Here is a 24,431-nt window from a genome sequence, read left to right as displayed (position 1 = left end):
GTGGTAATTATTGTGATAAGTTTAATGAGGTATTATTAATTTGGATGTCTTTTATTTAATTTTGTTGTAAAGGATTTAGTGTGTACGTATATTTCGACAGAGTAACATATAATTGTATTTAACGTTGAATACATTTTTAACATTTGTGTTTTTTAAATATTCATTAAATACTCGCTCTACCTAAAATTAATTGCCAAACAAAAATTTAACAGTTAAAGAAATCGTTCGTTGCTTCGATAAGCGAATGCAATGAAAAAAACTAACTACAATAAAAGTCATGAATCGATCGAATCTCGCGCACTATAACCCCGACGATTGAACAGCCGCGTCGCGTTAGAAATACGAATTAAATATATTCAATTACATAAATAGTGATGTGCTAAACGAGTTATTCAATTAATTCAATTAAAATGGATCCAGAGAAGAATAAGGACAGCGAAGTGACAGTGGACGACATATTGCAAATTCTAGGACCTTTCGGGAAGTTCAATATATACAATTATGTCCTGATTTTGTTCCCTGTATTGTTGGCGGGAATGTATTCGTCTGTGTATAACTTTGAAGCCATGGATCTCAGATACAAGTAAGATCGATCATTCTTTTAAATTTAAAATTATTAATTAACGAAAAAGTAGGTTTTATATATAGAAAAAAACGGTCATTTTACTATTTTGTGTTTAAAAATATGTGTTTGCGAAAAATAAAGTCAATTAAGTTATTAATAAAATTTAGAAAAAAGAATTACATTTTGAAATTAGAATTGCATAATTTTCAATTATAGACAATAAATTTAAAATTATCTTGCGTTCAAAAATAGAACGTGAAGAAATGCATTAGATAAATTATTGTAGATAATGTGCGTACTCTTAGTCTTATGTAAGAAGAAAGTTACAAAACAAAAGTACTAATTTATAATGTAACCATGGAGTAAACTTTATGACTATTATTATCAGACATTTCGGATTTTGTGACGTCATAACTATTCCTTGTTACTGGTATAGTAGCAATAAACCCTTATGCCAAACAAACGCTGTTCGATCCTACATATTTGACACAAATTAAAACTAGAAAATGACCTTTAAAATGCTAAGTTATTTTTTTATACATATTTTATTGGAAAAGGCGTTTGTTTGTCTTCCATCTGACTTAATGGAAAGTGTATATAAAGACGAAAGAGGTACACGCCCATCCAAAAGAAACCTGTTCACTCTACTCTTAAATTCTCCGGAGTTCAACTTATCAGGAAAAATAGACAAAGTCGTTCCAAATCTTGGCGACTCTCACCAAAAAGGAGCTGTCAAAGCGTTTAGTTCGACTTTTGGGTATGTCAACAATGTATGGATGAAACTTTTGTGTGCCTAGTAGTTCGATAAAGGAATGGAGATGGCTCATTTAGTTCGAAAAGAGAATTCGAGTACTCTCCAAAATGCATGCTATAGTCCTATAAAAATCGATTATTATTTTAGGTGCTGTATCTGCCAATATTATGTCAACAGTAACACTTGAATTATTACGAGGTCTAATATCGATAATAACGCTGGACTGCTCACCAATAGAACGTTGCTAGGTCCTACCACGATCGTAATGCAAATCATGTGAATCGATTACCAGTAAACTTACAAACAGTATAATCACATAAAACCAACTCGGATTATTCGGATAGAGTTGTGATCGGATAGATTAGTTTGAAAAGCTGTTCCTTGATCGGGTCATAAGTATCGTTACCGTTTATAAGAAAAGCATTTTATTTATTCGATTGTGGCTTTGATTATAATAACGAAAGTCTTTAAACAAATTGTTTTACTTTAAATACTAAAAATAATATGTTTTTTAAGCACAGTAGTTAGAACACCGGCATCTTAAGCTATTACTGCGGGTTCAAACCCAGGCAAGCTGCGAGATGTTTATAATGCATCTCGTACTCGGCGGTGAAAGAAAACATCGTGAGCAAACCTGCATGTGTCTAAGTTCATTGAAATTCTGCCACATGTGTATTCCACCAACCCGCATTGGAATAGCGTGATGGAATATGGTCCAAACCTTTTCCTCAAAAGGGAGAGGATGCCTTAGCCCAGCAGTGGGAAATTTAGAGGCTGTTTTAAGTTTCGGTGAAAATAAATAGAAAAATATATAAAATATTACGCAAAAACTACGAAATTATTATTATTTATTTAATGAGATAAATAAATCGAATTGAATAATACGAAAGAAATAAACAATGATCAAAAAATTTAAAGCGAATATTTTAAAATAATTAGATTAAATTTGCAATTGTAAATTAATTGAGAAAAAAAGATCATAAAGTATTTCTATGAAATGTTTTATAATATTTAATTAATATTCCATTGCTTCATGATTGAATTGAAGAAATTTACCTAACAGTGAAAAATATGCTGGCTGGAGACTATTGATAAATATATTTATTTCATAAACGATATTTACAAATTACAGTATACAGTGAAGATTAGCATAATTCCTTAAAACATTAAATGCTTCTGCCATAAGACTCTGTTCTTCTAAGTTTAAATTTTGCTTACTTAACTTATTATTACATGAATATTATATGAATTAAAAAAGGAAGAAGAAAGAAGCAAGTCATGTGTTTGGGTGTGTAATAAATTTATACACGCATACACACATATGAGAAAATCAGATTGATATATTCGTGTTTATCTATTTTATGGAGCTGTTGTATGCTGACAATAGTAACGTGTACAGTGAACACAAACGCCAAAATTTACAGCAGACAAACATAGTAATTAAAAGAATATCTTTCTATTCGTTTAAGTCGGGATGCGAACCCTGGATTTCAGAATCTATAGTCTTAAAAGATGGTTACTAAACCAGACAATCAATTTTATATTATACATCTACACTATTCTAAAAATTTGAAGACCAAGAGATTGACAGAGCTAATCTCTAGATTGATCAGTCCAATTTGAATATTTTTTTAACCCGTTTATTAGTGAATTTTATGTATGCTTATCGCCTTTTCCAAACATTCTTCTTGAAGACAAACATTGTCATAGAATAGACTCTATATCATTGATAGTATATAACCTGTGATATATATTAAGAGCCGAGATGGCCCAGTGGTTAGAACGCGCGCATTTTAACCGATGATTGCGGGTTCAAACCCAGGCAAGCACCGCTATATATATGTGCTTAATTTGTGTTTATAATTCTCGTGCTCGGCGGTGAAGGAAAACGTCGTGAGGAAACCTGCATGTGACAAATTTCATAGAAATTCTGCCGCATGTGCATTCCACCAACCTGCATTGGAACAGCGTGGTGCAATATGTTCCAAACCCTCTCCTTAATAGAAGAAGTGGCCTTAGCCCAGCAGTGGGAAATTTACAGGCTGTTACTTTACTTCTATTCATATTAATTTGTGACATAAATGCATTTCAGTTATACTTAATAATGTTGAAAAACAAGAACTGTTTCTAGTGCATAATAAAGCCGAGTTATTAGCAAACCGCATTGAATATGTAAATCTAATGTTTGTCATACAAATATTTTAAACCTTCTACGATTGGCATAAGCATATAAATAATGTAGTACAAAACATGAAGTAACTTACACTACATAGTATTAAGCTAATTCGCTTCCCATGTGTATATTTCCCTGTGCATGTTTAGAACTTTGAAACTACGCAACGGATTTTGATTTGTTTTATTTTAATAGATAATGTGGTTTCTAATAAAATTTAGTAAATAAACACATTTTTGCGCCTACATAGCAAACTCTGGTAGAACCTTACGAGATAGACCAAAATAATATCCTACAGTATTTTACACTTCAAAAAGGTCTTCAAAAAAGTCACTAGTCTTTACCTCTTAGGGTTGCCCACAGTAAACATTTTTTCCTTAACTTTTTATGATAAATAATGGCTTCATTACGTAGTTATTTTAAAAAATACAACGTTAATCTTTTACCAATTAAATCCTTCAATACTTTGCTTTTTAATATAAATCAATGCGGCCCTTTTAGTATGTAAATTAAATGGATATTTTCGAAGATATTACAGATTTAAAATGCAAACACATAGAGGTTTTTTATTGTCCAATGACAAAAAAGCTTTAAACATTGTGTATAAAAATATTACTGGGTCGCTAGTTAAATATAAATCTATATCAGAAAAACTAAAGTGAATATGCTTCGTCTCATTAAAAACTAACTATTGAGTTATTTATGCTTATGTCACCACTGTTCCAAGATAATTTGCTGGATACACACATTTTCAATCGGCACATGCAGATTTCGTCAAAATGTTTTAATTCATGGTTATGATAATTTTTATCGCATACATTTGTACATTAAATTTAAATGAGTAAATAAAATGCATACTTATTTAGCAACCATAGAGAGGAACTCTTACATGATTTCATATTAGAAATTCTCTGAATGATTCTATATTCTGGCGCAAGAATGTTATGGTTGTAGGAATATTCAGATATTGATGAAAAGAACCCTACTCCTATATACAACCCTTCTATATACTCACTATATACCTAATTTAGAAAGTTTATATATGATACGAAAGTATTTCCAATATTCTATTTTTGTTTCTATTTAAAATACCTTTTAATAATAGTCAAATCCTATCAATGGTTCTAAAAAATAAACAACCTCAAACTCAAGAAGAAACATGGCGAGTATTTTTTGTCAAGCTGTCTGTAAATCGTTCTTATAAAAAGTTTAAGACGATCATTTTATTTTCAAGAGCGTTTGAGAGTATTTGAAAATGATCTTTGAATAATGAAAACATTGGAGTGTTTTCGGGAAATCTGTTATAAAAATAACACAAAACAAAGCGCTACGTACAGTTATTTTACGTTTGCCTCTCGTACTGTTAAAATGTTTTGCATTACACTTTCTTTACTATCATTAAAAATGGTACAATATGCAGTGTTAATCGAGCCGAGATGACCCAGTAGTTTGAACGCGTGCATCTTAACCGATGATTGTGGGTTCAAAATGCAACTACAGAATTTTCATACTTATTTTATGTTTATAATTCATCTCGTGCTCGGCGTTGAAGAAAAACATCGTGGGGAAACCTGCATGTGCCTAATTTCAACCAAATTCTGCCACATGTGTATCCACACATTGGATATGTATACATATACAATACACGTACACATATCCACACGTAGTGGAATATGCTCCAAATCTTCACCTCAAAGGGAGAGAGGACTTTAGCCCAGCAGTGGAAAATTTGCAGGCGGTTACTGTACTACTATACTGTTAATCGACTTACAACTTACACCCTTTTCTTAATATCCTAAAATAATTAATCAGATATATAATACAATTAGTGAATACGATATTACAAGAAATTGGGACAATATTTGTCCAAAATTTTTGAAAATCGATCTCGTTCCTCTAAATATCTCTTTTCACAGATGCTCAACACCAGAATGTGAAGACCCGGATGTAAATTTCACGATACCGCATTTAGAAGATGGATCTCCCTCGAAATGCCTTCGTTACGCACTTTTCAACGTCAGCGACTTCACAAACTCCACCCAAAACAACGAAACGTGTTATCCGCACTATTTCGACACATCCTCGGAGATTGAATGCGATTCGTACGTGTATTTCGAAGAACATTCTATTGTGAAAGAGGTAAGTTGTGATATTTATATATTATTGACTAACTATTATGATGCTTGTGACGTTATAATACTGCCACTTGTTTGCGAGAGGATATAATTCTTTACCCACAATTAAAAGATCATATATCACGTCCCTAAAGATTTTTTTATCGACCTTATTATGTTGGTTATAACATCATTTTTAATTATTAAACCTCATATCACCAGTGTAAGAGCAATAAGGTCTAAAATGTATGTACAAATTGAATGAAATCGTATAATTGAAGGATACAGAAGAATATGTATATTTTACTAAAAAAAACTTTAAAAAATATTCAGTTTTTATCCTCTCTTGTAAATTACATAGATGAATATACGTCCTTTTTAACTTGGGATTTATCTTTAAATAAAATAAAGTGTTCTTACCAACGTTATTTATGTCTAACTAAATTGAAAACATTACTTATTTATTTAGTGTAGGTGTTATAAAGGTTGTATCTACATTAAACGTTATACACTTTTTATCTATTAAAGTTACGTCTTTAATTCTTTTATCAGCTAAGGTCAGATTATTTTTTCCGAACCTGTGATATTTTTTTACTTGGAAAATCAATATATAATAATAAATAAAAGTGTATTCTTATATAAAGTAGAATATGATAACGAGAAAAGGATGGAAGGATATGATATCCTTGAACGTCATTCCATCCAGCCATCTTTATGAAATCCTTATGAAATCAAGAAAATAAATTGCTTGGTAGACCACAGCCTCACGATTTAAAAGCGATGATTATGAAACCTTTTTACGTGACAAATTTATATTATATGTATAATTGTTCTATGCAAATATAGACAACACGTTGCTCAATATTAAGAGAAATTAAAAAATCTTGGTTCATAGTTGATTTTAAAAACTCAAAGACTTATATCATGGAATGACTTTGTACGGTTTCTCCTAGGAATTTAGCACCCACTCATAATATATTCTACCTTCAAAAAGCAATACATTGTAAGATACTACTACTTGTAGATACAAACACAAAGGACATAACATCTTAGTCTTCAAGATTTGCAACATGAGACTATGTGAAAAAGGATCACACACATCTAACATCATCAACGTCTATTGATGAAAGAAAAATAGCTCGTCATTATACTGCCAAATTAAAAATGATTTTAGCAAATTTATATTTATAGGTATTCAATACAACTCTGTAATTATTACAGTTTTTTAAAACGATATGTTTACCATGTTTTTTATTTTTGTTTGATGGACCTCGATATTTTAACATTGTCTAGTGTCTTGTCCACGAGACGTCTGTAATTATTATCTGCTTTACAACATATAATAATATATACCATCAATCATATGAATACATTGCTTTAGAGAAGCCTCTTAAACCTCACTCATCGGATCATTTAATTAATTCATAAAAAGGATCATTGACGTGGTCCCTCCGAACTTTTCTCTTCATCCTTGCGAATAAGATATTCTACATATAATTATGTACATCAATGTACTTCTGTTCATTATAATACTAGGGACCCGCCCCGGATACTCACGGTATCAATGTTGATAATGAATATACTACTACAGAATTTATTTATTTGCAACATCACATTAGAAACTTCTAAAATTATCAGTATTTATTGGTAACTACTTATGTTATGTCCCTTGTGCCTTTAATTACATTGGCTGACTACCCTTCAAACCGGAACACAACAATACTGAGTACTGTTGTTTAGCGGTAGAATATCTGAAGAGTGGGTGGTACCTGCCCCGACGAGCTTGCATAAAGTCTTACCACCAAGAGAAACTTTGATTATTCGTATGTCTATCTAGATATAAATGATTTAACTAAAGGTTATCTGTTACGTGTATGTTTATAAGCTTATAATTTATAACCTTCATTTAATGGAACGTATCAACAAATGTCGATGACAATTATTTATTTTTGGGTGTTTATTTACCTTTTTCGATGTCAGTGTTGTGTACACGGCACGTATTTACGTTTTAAATTCGTATTATGATTCATATGAATGGTAGCGGGCTTATGATTATTATAGTGCCAATAATATTCATCGTGGTGACAGTTTACTTATGTATAAATAACTTTTCAATTAACATTGTAAATAGCATTTGTAGTTAACAGTATTAATTGGTTCACCATATATCATCAGCCTATAAAGTTTGATGATGCTGCGTCTCACGTCTCACTTATTCCCTAAATCCAAATGTTTTCGCAGTTTTATTTACTTTGTTAGTCCACCTACCTAAAAATCAACGTGGAGTATTTATCTATATTTAAATAGTATATTCTTGTACAAGTAACTTTTTTTTATAACCAAAAGCCGAAATAACAATTGTCATATCGACTTAAAAAATTACGTACTTTAATGAAACCTCCATGGAGGACGCATTTGCATTCAGAACACATTCGTGAAATTTCATTCTTCTAGGGCTTGAGTTTTATCTGTCAAATCAACTAAAGATTAATCAAACTGTCAATCAATTTTTTAGATTTGTTATATGTAGTAAATATGATGTTAAATGAATATGAAACATTAATTTCGAAAACAATGATATTAAATAAATTTAACAAATTAACTTTTTATTGAATTATTATTATTAATAAAAGACTCATAAGTTTGTCTAATCGATTAATACGGAATGTACATTCATGCTCTTATCGAACAATGAATTCTCGCGAAAATTGTTTTGAAGATTAGCGCTGTATAATGTTGTATAATTACTAATACTTACATAGAATGTATACATTGTTTTATTGTTTACTACTTGATAGAAGGGTATGTACGATTGGTAAGATTCGTGACGGAGAAAAGATGTGAGGGATGACGAATATATCTTACTGCTTCTGTGGGTTGAGATGACGATTTATCATCAGGTAGCCTATTAGTCAACCTAACTACCTATTTCAAAAAACATATCGATGATGAGATCTGATCTGTGAGATGTGGGTTTCTCAAGTCATATCATACCCTCATATATATCTTGGGTACATATTATACAGATGCCTGCTTGAAATATATTTCAGTAATAACATTAAGACGGTGACCATCTGGTCACCGTCTTCGAATATGCTATGAGAAACCTATAAATGCTTGATAGTGAACCCATGCTGTGGTTATTTGCTATTATAACAACTACAGCGAGAAAAAATACCAATCATGCCTATCTGAGAAATCCAGAATCCCATGGAGACTTGTCAATTCGTCACAGTACACTACACTGCAAAATGCAAACGCAATCTGTCGTAATATGCAATCAAAAAATTTATCTCATGAATTTGTCTGACAATCAAACCATGCAAGCACATTAAAATATCATCAATCAAATTATACAATACTACAATCTTGAGAAGCTATTATAAAATATAAAACTATAACTTTATTTATTATAAATTTATGTTCAAGATTGTGTATTTATCAATACATTTATTTAAATAAATACACTTGGAAATCAAACTCGTATTTTTCATATTTATGAAGCATAATTTATCTCATAGTTGTAACATAGTTATCATCTTTACATCGAAAAACAAATTGTTTGCGAAATTGCTACATACTGAATGATTACTGTGTTTAAAATACCTTTATGACATAATACTCGAACTAAAAAGTTTTCATAAATTCCTGTAAATGTTTTAAGTAATATATAGATAGTTTAAGAGTCGAGATGACCCAGAGGTGCATCTTAACCGATGATTGCGGTCAAACCCAAACCAAATTAAAACCCAGGCAAACACCGCTGATTCATGTGCTTAATTTGTCTTTATAATTCATCTCGTGTTCAACGGTGAAGGAAAACATCGTGAGGAAACCTGCATGTGACAAATTTCATAGAAATTCTGCCACATGTGTATTCCACCAACCCGCATTGGAACAGCGTGGAGGAATATGTTCCAAACCTTCTCCTCAAAAGGAGAGGAGGCCTTTAGCCCAGCAGTGGGAATTTACAGGCTGTTGTTGTTGTTTTGTTGTTGTTTAAAGTTAATAGAAATTAACCTTTTAAATGACCAATTTAGCGACAATATTTGTAATGAAAACACTTTGACTAAATAGACTCATAAGTGCTTTTTATTACTAATTATGATTTTAATCTTTATTAATATTATAAATATGAAAGTAACTCTGTCTGTATGTCTGTCTGTTGCCCTTTCACGACCAAACTAATGAACCGAATTTGATGTAATTTGGTGTGAAGCAAACTGGAACTTCAAGAAAGGATGGGCTATGTTTTTTTCCTGTCACATGACAGCCAACACCCTAAAACTCGAGTGGAGCCGCAGGCAACAACTAGTAAATAATATTTTGGAAAAAAACCCGTATTAATACCTCATCATTACAATTCTTGAAAAGGGATTTGTTGCCTGTGTTTTTTAATTAGCTTTGCGTATCTAAAAAATAAATAAATCGATGTTCAATGAACTTTCATTCAACTCTATAATTTGAATATTTACATAGTAGTTAATAGCTTCCGACAAAAATATCAAATATTTTAAAAGAGATTTTAAATTAAAAACACGTTCTAACAAAATGACTATAAAACATAATTGAACGTCAATTTCATACAAAATTACAGTGATTATTTGATTCGTATGTATGTATGTATGTTTTGTTTAGCACCTGCTTTAGTGTTAAACAAAATACGATTGTTATTACAGATAAACATAATTGACTCATTTGTACAACTAATTTAGAATTGCTCGTATGTTAAATCTGTTGGAAAAGATTACTCCTCATTGTTACATTATTGTACTACCTGTGCCCGCGACCTTGTACGCCTTTGAATATGACAAAAAAAAATTGTAGCCTAAGTTACTCCCTATTACATCAGTTTTTATGCCAGTGAAAGTCCCATCAAAATCGGTCCAGCCGTTCCAGAAATTAGCCGGAACAAACAGACAGATAGATCGACAAAAATTGTAAAAAATGTTATTTTGGTATATGTACCGTGAAACTGTAGCATAAAAGGAAAAAAAAAACGAAGAGGGAGGCTTGGTTTGCGTTATCCAAATCGATCAATATTAAGCGATCTCTCATTAACGTATTTAATTCAAATTTTAACACAAATGATTTTGAATTTTGCAAAAACATCGGTGTAGTGTGTTTTTATATGACACAATACTAGCAATACATAGTATTGAGTTCGAGTTTGAAGGATGAATAAGTCACTGTAACTAAAGGCGTAAGGGATGTAATCCATCAGTTCCTATATGCTGATTTGTATAGGTGGGCCATTTGTCAACATCCCTCTGTTTAAACAAAAAGCATCTAACCATATAGACACTAAAACTGCAAGAAGTGCCAAGCTCGCCCAAAGTACTGGGACAGAAAGGGACATAACTCCACATGTCTTATTCTGACCCCCACTATCACACATGGGCGAAGCCACTGATGGGAAATAAATTCATAAGTTGTAAAATTCAAAAATCGAAACTGTACAAAATATTTTTCTTTTTCAGTTCAATCTCGGCTGTCAAGATTGGAAGAGATCTCTAGTCGGAACAGTTCATAATGCTGGATTCTTCATATCGATACCTCTGACTGGGTTGATCTCGGACAGGTTCGGGCGGCGCCTTGCCCTCGTGTTCGCGAGCGTCGCAAACGGAGTCTTCGGGGTCATTCGGGCGTTTTCGTTGAATTACGAAATGTTTATCGTTTTGGAATTTTTGGAACCAGCGCTCGGCGGTGGAGTTTATACAGCGTGTTTCGTTCTTGGTAAGTTTTATCATTTTCAAAATGCATACATTCGTAACTTTTTTTAAATGATTTTTAATTATTAATCATTTGACTTAGGAAATTACCCCATAAAAAAACATTAATTTGGGCTTAAACAATATATGCCAATACTATATATGGTAAAGTTTTTTTAAAGGAGATCCTTAAAGAATATTTTCCCTCTATGTCTATTCCAATGAAGATATAAGTCATACCTTATCGTACAACAGTACGTTAATAAATAATTTTGCGTTTCTCAAAGCACTCCCTAATGTTTAGCATATTTTTAGTATAAGAATCGAATCCCGGACCAAGCAAAGCACAACATATTGACATTGTTCTGTTTACAAGTTAACCGTTTGTTTTTTTATGTTGTACAAATAACAAATGCGGAACCACTAGTGTCGTGATCTAGTATAAATATTTCCTAGATCGAGAATGCGCAACTTAATTAAAAACAAATCAGTACTCTTGTGTATTTTTCTCATAAACCATACAGATGTAGGAAATAAAACTGATATTGCAAATTAGGTACTTATTTACTGATTGAAACGGTGATATATGTATATAATTGTCTATACATACTATTTTTTTAACAAAATTTTCCCGTCTCAAATTTCGACGTGCATTTTTCTAAATATTGTGTATGTCCAATGTTCAGTCCAAAATCCTTCTTGTAATCGCTATATAGCATAAAACAAAGTCGCTTTTTCTGTCCTCTATATCCCTTTGTATGCTTAAATCGTTAAAACTATTCAACGGATTTCGATGCGGTTTTTTTAATAGACAGACTGAATCAAGAGGTAGATTTTTGTATACAATAAATGGACATTATAGTAGAGAAAGACTGATAATTTTAGAAGTTTCTGATGTGATGTCGTAAATAAAGTGAGCTGAGATGACTGAGATGGCCCAGTGGTTAGAACGCGTGCATCTTAACCGATGATTGCGGGTTCAGACCCAGGCAAGCACCACTATATATATATGCTTAATTTGTGTTTATAATTCATCTCGTGCTCGGCGGTGAAGGAAAACATCGTAATGAAACCTGTATGTGTCTAATTTCATCGAAATTCTGCCACATGTGCATTCCACCGACCCGCATTGGAACAGCGTGGAAGAATATCTTCCAAACCCTCTGCTTAATGGAAGAGAAGGCTGTTACTTTACTTTACTTTAAATAAAGTCTATAGTTATTTAGTATCAGCATTGCACCCGTGCGAAGCCGGGTCGGGTCGCTAGTAAGTTATAATTCTTTAAAATTAACCTGCAAAATAACGCTTCAACAATATATTCAAAGGATTAAATGAACACATTAAAACTACAAGATAAAGATATAATTGCCATGAAATTCTTAGAGAAAACATTGTTCCGTGAACAATAACTCATGTTCCTGAGGTCATAAAAATATATCACCCGTACTTGTACTCCCGGGATGCTGGCCGTTATGAAGCTATGATAATGTTCCTATTGTTAACACTATTATCATTAATTACATCTTATGAACAATATCCTGTAGATTGGACGAATTCTATGGATGGACTTAGCAAAAGATCAAGTTTTATAATATGGGTAGGTGGACGAGGAAATAAGCGCCCTGTTGGTAAACCAACGACCTTGGACATTGGTCAGGAAACATTTGATCAAATTCCTTACATCACCAACCAACCAACCTTGGGATCTAAAATGTTATGTCCCTTGTCTATACTGTTTGGATACAACAACAATAATAATGGCTGTTCGCTAGAAAATTGGATGTATCATTGATCTAAATAATGTGCTTATCAATATTGTTGTATAGTACAAGTTTATCACGCGTTTCTTTGTTCACATACAATATATAATACCGGTTTATGTCGCGTCTGAATGGGTATAAGCACTTAGTAACCTACCTAATTAAAGCAAAAACAAACTAGTACTTTTAAGTTCAATTATAGTTGCAATATTAACTCGTATACTTTTAATCCATATTATTATTATAAATGCGGAAGTAACTCTGTTTGTCTGTCTGTTGCTCTTTCACGACCAAACCTATGAACTGTTTTTTTTTTCTAATATGAAAACTTCAATTCCAAGAAAGGATATAGACTAGGCAAGAGTCGAGATGGCCCAGTGGTTAGAACGCGTGCATCTTAATCGATGATTGCTGGTTCAAACCCAGGCAAGTATCGCTGATTCATGTTCTTAATTTGTCTTTATAATTCATCTCGTGCTCAACCGTGAAGGAAATCATCGTGAGGAAACCTGCATGTGACAAATTTCATAGAAATTCTGCCACATATGTATTCCCCCAACCCGCATTGGAACAGCGTGATAGAATATGTTCCAGACCTTCTCCTCAAAAGGGAGAGGAGGCCTTTAGCCCAGCAGTCGGAATTTACAGACTGTTGTTGTATATAGGCTACTTTTTTCGCCTAACACATAAAAACCAACAACAACAAAACGCAAGCGAAGCCGCGGTGTAATACTAGTATTAGTATATAGATCAATCGTACTCTGATCGATATAATTTGATACTTAATTTTCTTTCTAATGTATATACATACAAATATAATACGAATAATATCATTTGAAACACTTGGACCTTGAAGTAACAGCGCAAAAACCTTCTTTAAAAGTATGACAAACACCTCGCTTTATTGCCTTCACAGGTGACAGGAGGGCATGTTTTATTTTTTGCGCAGAAGATCGGAATTGCGATTCAAATGCGAATTCTTGCCTACATTCCACGCATGATTTGTACAGTGACTTTGTTTATTATTTATTTGTGTATAATAATGGCCTTGATATTGATAAATCTGATAAGAATAAATCATTTCAAAAACACCAGATTTGAACAACTTAATATTACGACGTGGGTCCAATAACTACAGCGTAATTCTCCCAAGTTCTAGCGGTTGCATATTGCTTTCTATATCACCACCAAAACGTGCAGAAACTTCTAGAATATATCGCATAGTTCCATATATATTTTTCGTACAGCTCGATCTTCAGAAAAGCGGTTTTGAAAGTAAATGTAAAGAGATAAACGCTTGCAACATTCGGACCAAATGCAATCACTCCAAGAGCTAAGATTTACTAAGCGTTTCGAAAGATGTGCGCTATATAACAGTACTTAATAGGGTAATAATGTTATAACAGTAATAATCATAGACGATGATGAAAGTTGATGGAATAATACTAGAACTTAACTAAACACTAAGAAAGTAGAATTATTTGTACTGTATTGTAACAGTGACGTTATTATTACTGGGTTCAATGATCGAACGTACAGTAGGAACTGCCAAGGTGGTCAAATCAAGAGCGGAAGCGGTTTCGAATGGGGTAGCGATGCGGAGAGTTACGTGACCAGGGAGCAAGTCTTTGTTAAAGGCGACTGGTATCACGCATTGTACCTTTAACGACCTTGTGCGACTATGTACTATTTCACTTTGTGGGTGAGTTCATATAATTTCGGATACGAGCGATAACACTTCATATTTTCCAAGACAGCAGTGATGACCTAGCAAGCATTTGAGCTATTTACAAAACTACGTATAGTACTACACAACTTCTATTGGTTGTGTAAATCGGGCGTAATCGGTTTTATTGAATTTGCCGATGCTACATTTAAGTTGTGTCGTACTATACTATAAATTAAAAAAAAATGTATCGTTCATCAGCACTACTGTTGAGGATGAATGTTAGAACATTTCAATCCAAACTCATAATGAAATCTCCAAATTCCAGATTTTTAAGTCACAACCCACATTCATACATTAAAATATTTTCAAATGAAACACAAAGAACAGACAAAATCACAAGGACGTTTCTATAACAATAACAACTCATAACTGAATTCCCTTAAAAACATTTCCTCGTACAATTTCCTATGGTCTCGTTCGAGTTTAGACTCGTGAGAGGAAGTCGGTGAGGTCAACGATTTACGACTGGACAGACGACAATAGTGCTTTATATGATGATATCGTTCTCTGTCTAGATATTATGTCAAGTCAATGTGGTTTCTGTTTAAGGAATATATTAAAAACTATTTAGAAATATATAACTTTTTATTCTTATTTAATTTTCCGACTTTTTTCCTACATTTTGATTTAGCATTATTTACTATTACAACAACAACAACAACAACAGCCTGTAAATTCCCACTGCTGGGCTAAAGGCCTCCTCTCCTTTTTTAAGGAGAAGGTTCGGAACATATTCCACCACGCTGTTCCAATGCGGGTTGGTGGAATACACATGTGGCAGAATTTTTATGAAATTTGTCACATGCAGGTTTCCTCACGATGTTTTCCTTCACCGCTAAACACGAGATGAATTATAAAGACAAATTAAGCACATAAATCATCGGTGCTTGCCTGGGTTTGAACCCGCAATCACCGGTTAAGATGCACGCGTTCTAACCACTGGGCCATCTCTGCTCATCTCATCTCTGCCTATTTACTATTAATGGCCATTAAATAGAACCCCAGAAGCATCCTAGCAGATTCTGACAAAGGATCTGTTAGGGTACTCTGAATAAATTCAATATCGAACAAACATTCTTTTAAACTAGATAAGAGTAACATTATTTGATTCTTACTTATCATGTCTTCAAACTTAAATTTCGATAAATTTACAAATCGTGAATTACGTTTAAATCGGTTTATGAATAATTCTATTTGTGTTTTGTTTTTTTTTTTTTTCTTGGAAGTGACACATACCCAAATGGACTTCTATAAAGCCTAACACCTCGTAAGTCATTAAGTAAAAGCCAAAAATGTTTTACTCATCTTCCCAAGTAGTGTTATTAATTAACAAATAGTGCATTATTTGTTTCCAGTCTGTTATGATAGGAGTACCTAAATCAATTAATTAATTATCATTGACTAGCGTCCCATCCCGACAATACTGATACTAAATATAATACAGAATTTTTCAAATTTCTTTACTATATTGTACGTGTATTATATACAAAAAACTTCCTCTCGAATCACTTTATCTATTAAAATAAACCGCATCAAAATCCGTTCCGTAATTTTAAAGATCTCAGCATACATAGCTACAGACAGCGGTAAGCGACAATGTTTTATACTATGTAATGAAAATAAATTGTCTAGTACCTTTAAAAGTAGATTGTTAAACTAAATAAAAGTTTTTATTAATAATCTGTGATTTTGTTTATGAAAAAATACGGAGCAACAATTGACTTTCTACGTTAAACTCATTTCAGACAAAAAAAGGCAAAAACAAATTAGCCTAAAATGTACCTACGAATTTTTGGATTAAATTTTTCCAGTTGAGTGGCCAGTAGTAAATAAAGAAGTTATAAATACTTATACTTCCTTGAATGGTGATTTTAAAACGAATATTTCTCATTGCTGTTCGCTGTTTTTTTTTCTAAGTTATAAATCGAGGTTACTGTAAATTAATATTAAATATAATGCTTTTTTTAATTAGATTTGTATTCGACGTCATAGTCTCTGATCTAAAAAAAAAACAGATAAGTAAGCAAGATTTAGATACTTCAATAACACAAAGAAAATTATCACTAAGAACTTAAATTCTAATTTCAAGTAACATCTTCGGGTAACTAGCAATTACAATCCATAGTATAATATAATCAATAACGTGTTTTATTTTTGATATAGGTAGGTAAACGGACGGGTAAATGGGCCATCTGATGGTAAGTGGTCACCACAGCCCGTAGACAATAACTCTATAAGAAATATTATCGATTGCTTATATCCAAAGCTCCACTAAACTTAGGAACAATGTTAGTATGACCCTATACTTGTAATTTTGACGACTTCCGTGGTCGAGGAGTGTGTACACCGGTTTTCATGGGTACGCCACTCCGAGGTCCCGGGTTCGACGCCCGAGTCGATGTAGAAAATTCATTAATTTTCTATGTTGTCTTGGGTCGGGGTGTTTGTGGTCGTCGTTACTTCTGATTTTCCATAACTCAAGTGATTTAGCCACTTACATTGGGATCAGAGTAATGTATGTGTATCCCATATTTATTTTTTTACAATAGAATTACACTGGCTTACTCATCCTTCAAACCGAAACATAACAATACAAGGTTTAGCGGTAGAATATGTGTAAGTAAAGGCCCTACCACCAAGTGATTATTGTAAATACGAACATTTCGTAAATAATGGGGTACACGTATAAGAAAACTCGTAACGACGTAATTCTATAGTCAAAATTTCATGAGTTAGATGTAAAATGGAAAATGGATTCTTAAAAAACCGTACTGCTTTATCGAGCTTATATGATAATAGTTTTTAAGTCCTTGTCTAATTCCCATCTTACCAAAAAGTTCCCAGACCATACGGTCAAAATAATAAAAATCAGAAGCAAAACGTCAATGTATGCAAAGTATTTTTAATTATCATTATTTAAAATCTTTGCTATTATTAGAAGAACTTAACCTTTCATATTATTAGAAGAAGATTTTTTTCCGGTCATAAACTCCTTTATCCTGACTGATCACTGTTCAGAGTCTACATTACTGAAATTTGTACCAATTTCACGCGAATGAAGTTGGAATCAGCAGATTTCATAAAACAATCAATAAAATACATAGCCTATAATACAACTAACACTACTCGTATGTTCACATATCTGACCTCACGGAATCGACCTCTATTTTAGTTTGCTATGGTATGTCAATTGACAAAATCCAACACAATAGTGTTTTGGGATATCAGAGGCGTCGTTCAACCGTCTCCTTAACGGCTCGTCAGTTATGTGACTAATTACAGTTTTTGCTCACCCAATATTTCCGGTGATCTTTGTTTAGCTTTCATACTCGTGTCCCTGACTAACTCGATAACGCATGACTTGCTAATTGATTACCAAACAGGGTGCTGTTTATTTACGGATTGATTTCCTTTTACCAGTAGCTTAAGTGGTGGTATAACAACTAGTCCCCGAATAACCCACTTAGTTTTGTCTTCGGCTAGTAAAGAAAGTTTCTAAAATAAGTGTAAGTTGTCCACCATCCCACCTTGTTTGTGTCCTGTAAACTTTGCTTAATTACAAACACAATCAAAGACTAGAATTGTGAGATAAGATTGTGCATAACCTCTGACCAAGAACGCAATACACAAAATACAGTGAACAATACCTATGTGTATTAAGAAAATACATATTCAAAATTATTTATTAACATAAGAATTAATAACATTAAATGCTTAAATATATACAAATATGAACTAAAACTGGTTACTGCATAAATTTTGACCGCGTGGAATGTTGGCATAACATTCAATATAATTAGATAATATAGTACTCAACAAAGATCACCTTTGAGTCTACAAGTGATGTAGTTTTTAAATGCAAAAATTTTCGACGTAAATTTTCAGTCAAAAATTTAGAATATAAATCTCCTTGGCAAAAAAATGAAGGCATATGAAAATTACATAATAAAAATTATCAATATGATAATATATTTACAGATAAATTAGGATGCAGAATACTACCTTATGGTGATCACAATTTTAAGAACCAAAATATGAGTTGCTTAATTCCTTTTATTATTTCTCAACAGCGTTAGAATTGGTGGGACCAAAAGGAAGAGTCTTCGTCAGCTTATTGTTCAACACAATGTTTATCCTCGGAGGAGTCACCGTTACTCTTCTCTCCTGGTGGCTGCAAAGCTGGCGATACTTGCTCCTCGTTATCTACATACCAGCCATTCTTGTTTTCTTCTACTTATGGACTCTCACTGAGAGTTTCCGATGGCTATTCAGCAAAGGACTCTACGAAGAAGGTCTAAACGTCCTCAGTAAATGTGAGAAGGTCAACAAAGCGACCGTACCAAAAGATCATTATGACCAAGTAGAAAAGACCGCGATGAAACAACGAGATGCTAGAAAGTGTGAGGTTTTGGCGACTAATCAGTCCACATTCAAACAACTCCTGTTATCTCCAATGATATGGAAACGATTATTTACCTGTTCTTTCTTATGGACAACGTCTACCCTGGTCTACTATGGTCTTTCCATAAATGCAATCGAATTGTCGGGAAATAGCTACTTGAATTATATTGTTGTTATTGTAATTGAGGCGCCGGCGAATGTCTGCAAATTGATTTGCTTGGACAGATTCGGTAGAAAGCGAGTTATAGCATCTGCTTTTATGATGACTGGAATCATACTTATCGCTTATGGATTTTTACCAGGTAATTTTATTTTATTCACGTCTCTTTTAACAATATATTAGAACTGACAAGATCCGGGAAAAGACACTAAATGGATCATTTTAAATGCAAACTGCTTCGATATTTGTATTTTAAAATAAATATTACTATGAGCGCATAATTTTATATTGTATTTCTTTACTTGGCTTTTATCTTTGCTAACTTAAGCGTATCTATGCTATTTGACACGGATTTGATTTCCGCTTAAGGCTGATGAGCAAATATTTGTTTTTGCACCCTTGTACTGGTTTTGTCACCGTTTGTAACAAGGGCACATTAAAATCGTTTCATTTTATTAAAATTATCAGATAACAAAATAATCGATTTGCAAAATTGTGTTTGCGAATATTAGTTGACAATCGATATTTTTAAAAAAAAGAACATGTCATGAATATAGATTATAATAGTAAAAAATAGACTCGTACGCTTATAACAACTGGCAACAAAAACTAAATTCTTAATGTTCCATATTTATTTAACTAAGTATTTTCTCAACTTTCCAGGTGGTAACTGGTCTACAACGTTTTATTTGGGCGGTAAATTCTTCATTACATTAGCTTACAACTCGTTATACATATTCGCGGCTGAGGTTTTCCCAACCAATTACAGGACCACATTGTTAGCGATTTGTTCCACTATTGGAAGAATTGGTTCTGCAGTCGCCCCTCAAACTCCTTTATTGGTAAGTATTTATTCAGCAATTTTCCTTAAAGTATTTGATTTGCCAAATCATGTTTAGGTAGGCCAATGATTCAGAGAATCTTAATAAGTTAACGACATGGAAATATAACTTTTGTGAATTGTTTTAATTACAATTTATAATAGGTTGGGGAAAAAGTTTCTTCGTATTTTATATGAAAATTCAAAAAGTTTTTTTTATAGTTTATTATTATTACATTTGACTAAAGTATGTAGGTGCCATTTTGTTCCATAACTTTTTGCCATCTTGTTGGTAGTGACATGATCCCATTGCTGTAAAAATTTTGGGGCTTCTGATCGAAAAACTGCGACAAGTGGTTTTGGCAGTCCTCTCGTGATGTTAACCTGACACTGCCTAAGGAATTCTGCAGAGACCGAAACAGATGAAAATCTGAAGGTGCAAGGTCAGGGCTATACGGCGGATGCATTAATACCTCCCAGCCAAACTCTCGTAATTTTTGTTGAGTGGCTAAACATGTGTGAGGTCTAGCGTTGTCATGGTGAAAAACCACACCCCTTCTGTTGATCAATTCTGGCCGCTTTCTCTCAATTTCTTGCTTCAATCTCATCAATTGTTCGCAATACAGTTCTGAATCGATGGTCCTGCCGGGCGGTAACAGCTCATAATGAATGATGCCCTTCCAATCCCACCATACACACAGCATTACCTTGTTGCGAGTTAATCCGGGTTTTGCCACAGTCTGTGAAGCTTGACCGGCCTTTGACCACGATCTTTTTCGCACGTTCTTGTCGTATGTGATCCACTTTTCATCACCAGTTATCAGTTTCTTCAAAAATGGTTCGGTTTCATTACGTCGTAATAAAGAATCACAAATGAGTACACGGTTCATTAGGTTTCTTTCAGTGAGTTCATGAGGCACCCATATATCGAGCTTTTTTGTGTACCCAGCTTTATTCAAATGAGTCAAAACCGTTTTGTGGTCAATTGCCAGTTCTTCAGCTACATCTTAACTACTAATATGCCCATCTTGCTCCACTTTTTCAAAAATGGCATCAATTTTGTCCATAACAGGGCGACCAGAGCGAGATGCATCTTTGATATCAAAATTTCCGGCTTGAAAACGCTTAAACCAAACTTGCGCTACACTCACAGATACTGCATTAGGTCCGTAAACATCACAAAATTTTTTCGCGGCTTGAGTTGCATTTTTACCTTTTTTATAGTAAAATTTTAAAATGTATCGAATTTCTTCTTTAGATTCACTCATTTTAACAACAACAAAAACAAATGAAAATCACACAAATTCCTAATTTGAATTTGGAAGTGCCTTCTTTAAAATTAAAACTTTTTAATGATACCAAAACCAGCCAGATACAAATGGTATAGCCAAAGAGATTTTATTACAAGTTCATACATACTATATGCGAAAAGACTTTTTCCCCAACCTAATATATGTAATGTAATAGAAGATTCTCAAACTAAAATATTTTACTATCTGTAATTAATTTTAAAGGAAACCAAATTGCTTAGTCTAAATTTTTACGTTATTAAAATATTGTTTTTATCGTTAACTATTTGGTTTAACTTGCGTTACATATAGAAGAATACAAAACAACATTGCATACAACTACTATCTATCATGATGCGTCATGGAGCGTCTGAATTATGTCCGCGCCAAGATAATGACGATAATGATTATCAAGAATTACTTAAAAAGTAACATAAGTTAAAATAGACGTTGAAATATCATTAACAGTTGAAATGAATTTTTGTAATTATTTCATCACAAGACCTATTTTTCATTTCAGTCACGATTCTACGAATTCCTTCCGACACTAGTTTTTGGTGTCATGTCTGCATTATCAGGATTACTCGTTCTCACACTACCAGAGACTAATAATCAAAAATTACCAGACTCCTTGAAGGAAGCTCAAGAACAGGACAGACATAGAGATAAAGAAGACGTCGGAGAGAGACAGCCAGGAGAAACGGAACGGAGAATTGATACAAAGACCAAACTATAAGTAGTGAAGTTATCTGGTTAATTTGAAAGACTGATAAATAATAAACAATTGTTCTATTGTGATTAGTGTAAAAAAAATGTTGACTATATTTTTTACATATTTATTATGTATTATATTTGTACATAATATACAATATCAGTAGGCAGACCCGTTTTAAGCAAAAGCGCCAAAATAAAAGCAGTGTTCCAGCGAATTAATATAAATATCTAACAAGAGCAGATTTCAATAACCCAAGAATTTGCCATCATCGGCGAGGCACCTTATGCCAATTGACCAATTCTACTAACTTATAATAAGTAGTAATGATACATTTCCTATATATCGATCCAAATTCTACTATTACTCACAATCGTATTGCTAGTATATTGAAACTATAGGTTACGATAGGATCCCAACTATATTTGTTTCTGTAATTTTTTTTAATTCCTTATGTAACTACTCTAGCCCTTATCTTCTTGTTATCCTGCTTCTGATTTGTATTAGATATCAATAGAAACTTGAATAGTTTATGTATTATTTTATTGTTTTTACATACTGCTCTTCTATTGTCCTATTTCTTTCCCGATTTGATTTTATTGTTTTTGTAATATTAAAATAACCCTTTTTTACTCAATGCATATTTAGTTATACACTGTACATATACCAAAATAACATTTTTAAAATTTTTGCCCGTCCTTCTGTCTGTTTGTTCCGGCTAATCTCTGGAACGGCTGGACCGATTTTGAGGGGGCCTTTCACTAGCAGATAACTGATATAATAGGGAGTAGACTTAGGCTATAATAATATTTTTTTTATATTCAAAGGCGTATAAGGTCGCGGTTCGGGTGGGTAAATAAATATTATATACATTGTAGATACAACTATGACCAAAACTGAGTCAACGATTACGTTTCGATTGTGAAGAACTGTCAGTTTGTTAGTAGGATTTAGTATTAAGACGGGCCTGCCAGTAAGTCATATAATATGCCCAAATTTTGCCTCATCGATTTATATTTCTTTAATGTACAAAACTATAGTATTAACGTGAAACAAAATATTATTTAACATAGTATTGTGTGCACTTCAGACATGCTGTGATCTAAATGTATAAACTGTATAAAAACCATGAAAATATTAAGGAAAATAGGTGATTTCATTAAAATATTTTTTAATCTATGTTAACTTTTATTTCTTCATAAACAGTATATATTACCTATACATAATTATATCGTATTTAAATATAAATTATGTATATATTATATTTATATTTTATTTTTATTTTATGGTATAAGTTGGCGAACGAGCATATGGGCCAACTGATGGTAAGTGATCTCCATCACCCATAGACAATGAATCTGTAAGAAATATTAACTATTCCTTACATCGTCAATGTGCCACCAACCTTGGGTTATGTCCCTTATGCCTGTAGTTACACTGGCTCACTCACCCTTCAAACCGGAGCACAACAATACTGAGTACTGTTATTTGGCGGTAGAATAACTGATGAGTGGGTGATACCTACCCAGACGGGCTTGCACAAATCCCTACCACCAAGTATCGAAACGAAATATTACAATAGGGCAAAATTAACATCAGACAAGAAGTTAAAATATATATATAAATGTAATTGTACTAAAAGTATATTGTTCATGGTGTGTATCATATCATATTTTTAAATATTGCGGATGCTTAAAAGCCACTCGTTCTTTCTTTTTACCATTTTAATATTTAGCGATGATCATATACTGGTACGTAAAAATAATGGATGATTTTAAATATGAAATAACATTGATGGTATGAACATTATTGATCACCTTAGATATTTCTATGTGTTTCATAATATTATTGTTACTTATATGATGTTGACCACTCACCGTAGGATTAACGCGCAATCGATGGCGCGCGACATTTATCTAACAATTGTAAAAAAAAAACAACATCGCAATGGATGCCGGGCATTTGCTAATTAAAATTAAAAATAAAAATCTCTTAAGTCTTCCCTGAAACAAGACCTCACACGTAACACATTAAATTTTAAAATTAGATTACAACAATATATTTAAAGTTTTTTTTTTATTTAACTCGCGTTTTCACGATCATAATTATTCGTTTAGCACGTGATCCCATTCCACGCTACGTGACCGAGTGGACTTTGAATTAAAAATAAAAAAGTGCAAACGTAAATGTTAGCGCAGATAGATAAAACTTAGTTTCATATGAATACTAATTAAACGGTAATC

At 32.8% G+C, this 24,431-nt stretch overlaps 1 protein-coding gene across 1 annotated transcript; it reads left to right on the top strand.

Moving 5' to 3' along the window:
- The first annotated feature begins 282 nt into the window (after nucleotides 1-282).
- On the top strand, nucleotides 283-23,367 carry LOC124534875 (organic cation transporter protein-like). Its single transcript, XM_047110918.1, has 6 exons — nucleotides 283-583; nucleotides 5,409-5,631; nucleotides 11,087-11,342; nucleotides 18,877-19,509; nucleotides 20,031-20,209; nucleotides 21,997-23,367. The coding sequence occupies exons 1-6, from the start codon at nucleotides 411-413 to the stop codon at nucleotides 22,210-22,212; spliced, it is 1,680 nt and encodes a 559-aa protein (XP_046966874.1). The 5' UTR covers nucleotides 283-410; the 3' UTR covers nucleotides 22,213-23,367.
- Nucleotides 23,368-24,431: the final 1,064 nt, after the last annotated feature.

This window comes from Vanessa cardui, chromosome 13 (assembly GCF_905220365.1).
Source record: "Vanessa cardui chromosome 13, ilVanCard2.1, whole genome shotgun sequence".
Classification (NCBI taxonomy): Eukaryota; Metazoa; Arthropoda; class Insecta; order Lepidoptera; family Nymphalidae; genus Vanessa; species Vanessa cardui.
This window is presented reverse-complemented; position numbering and strand designations above follow the sequence as displayed.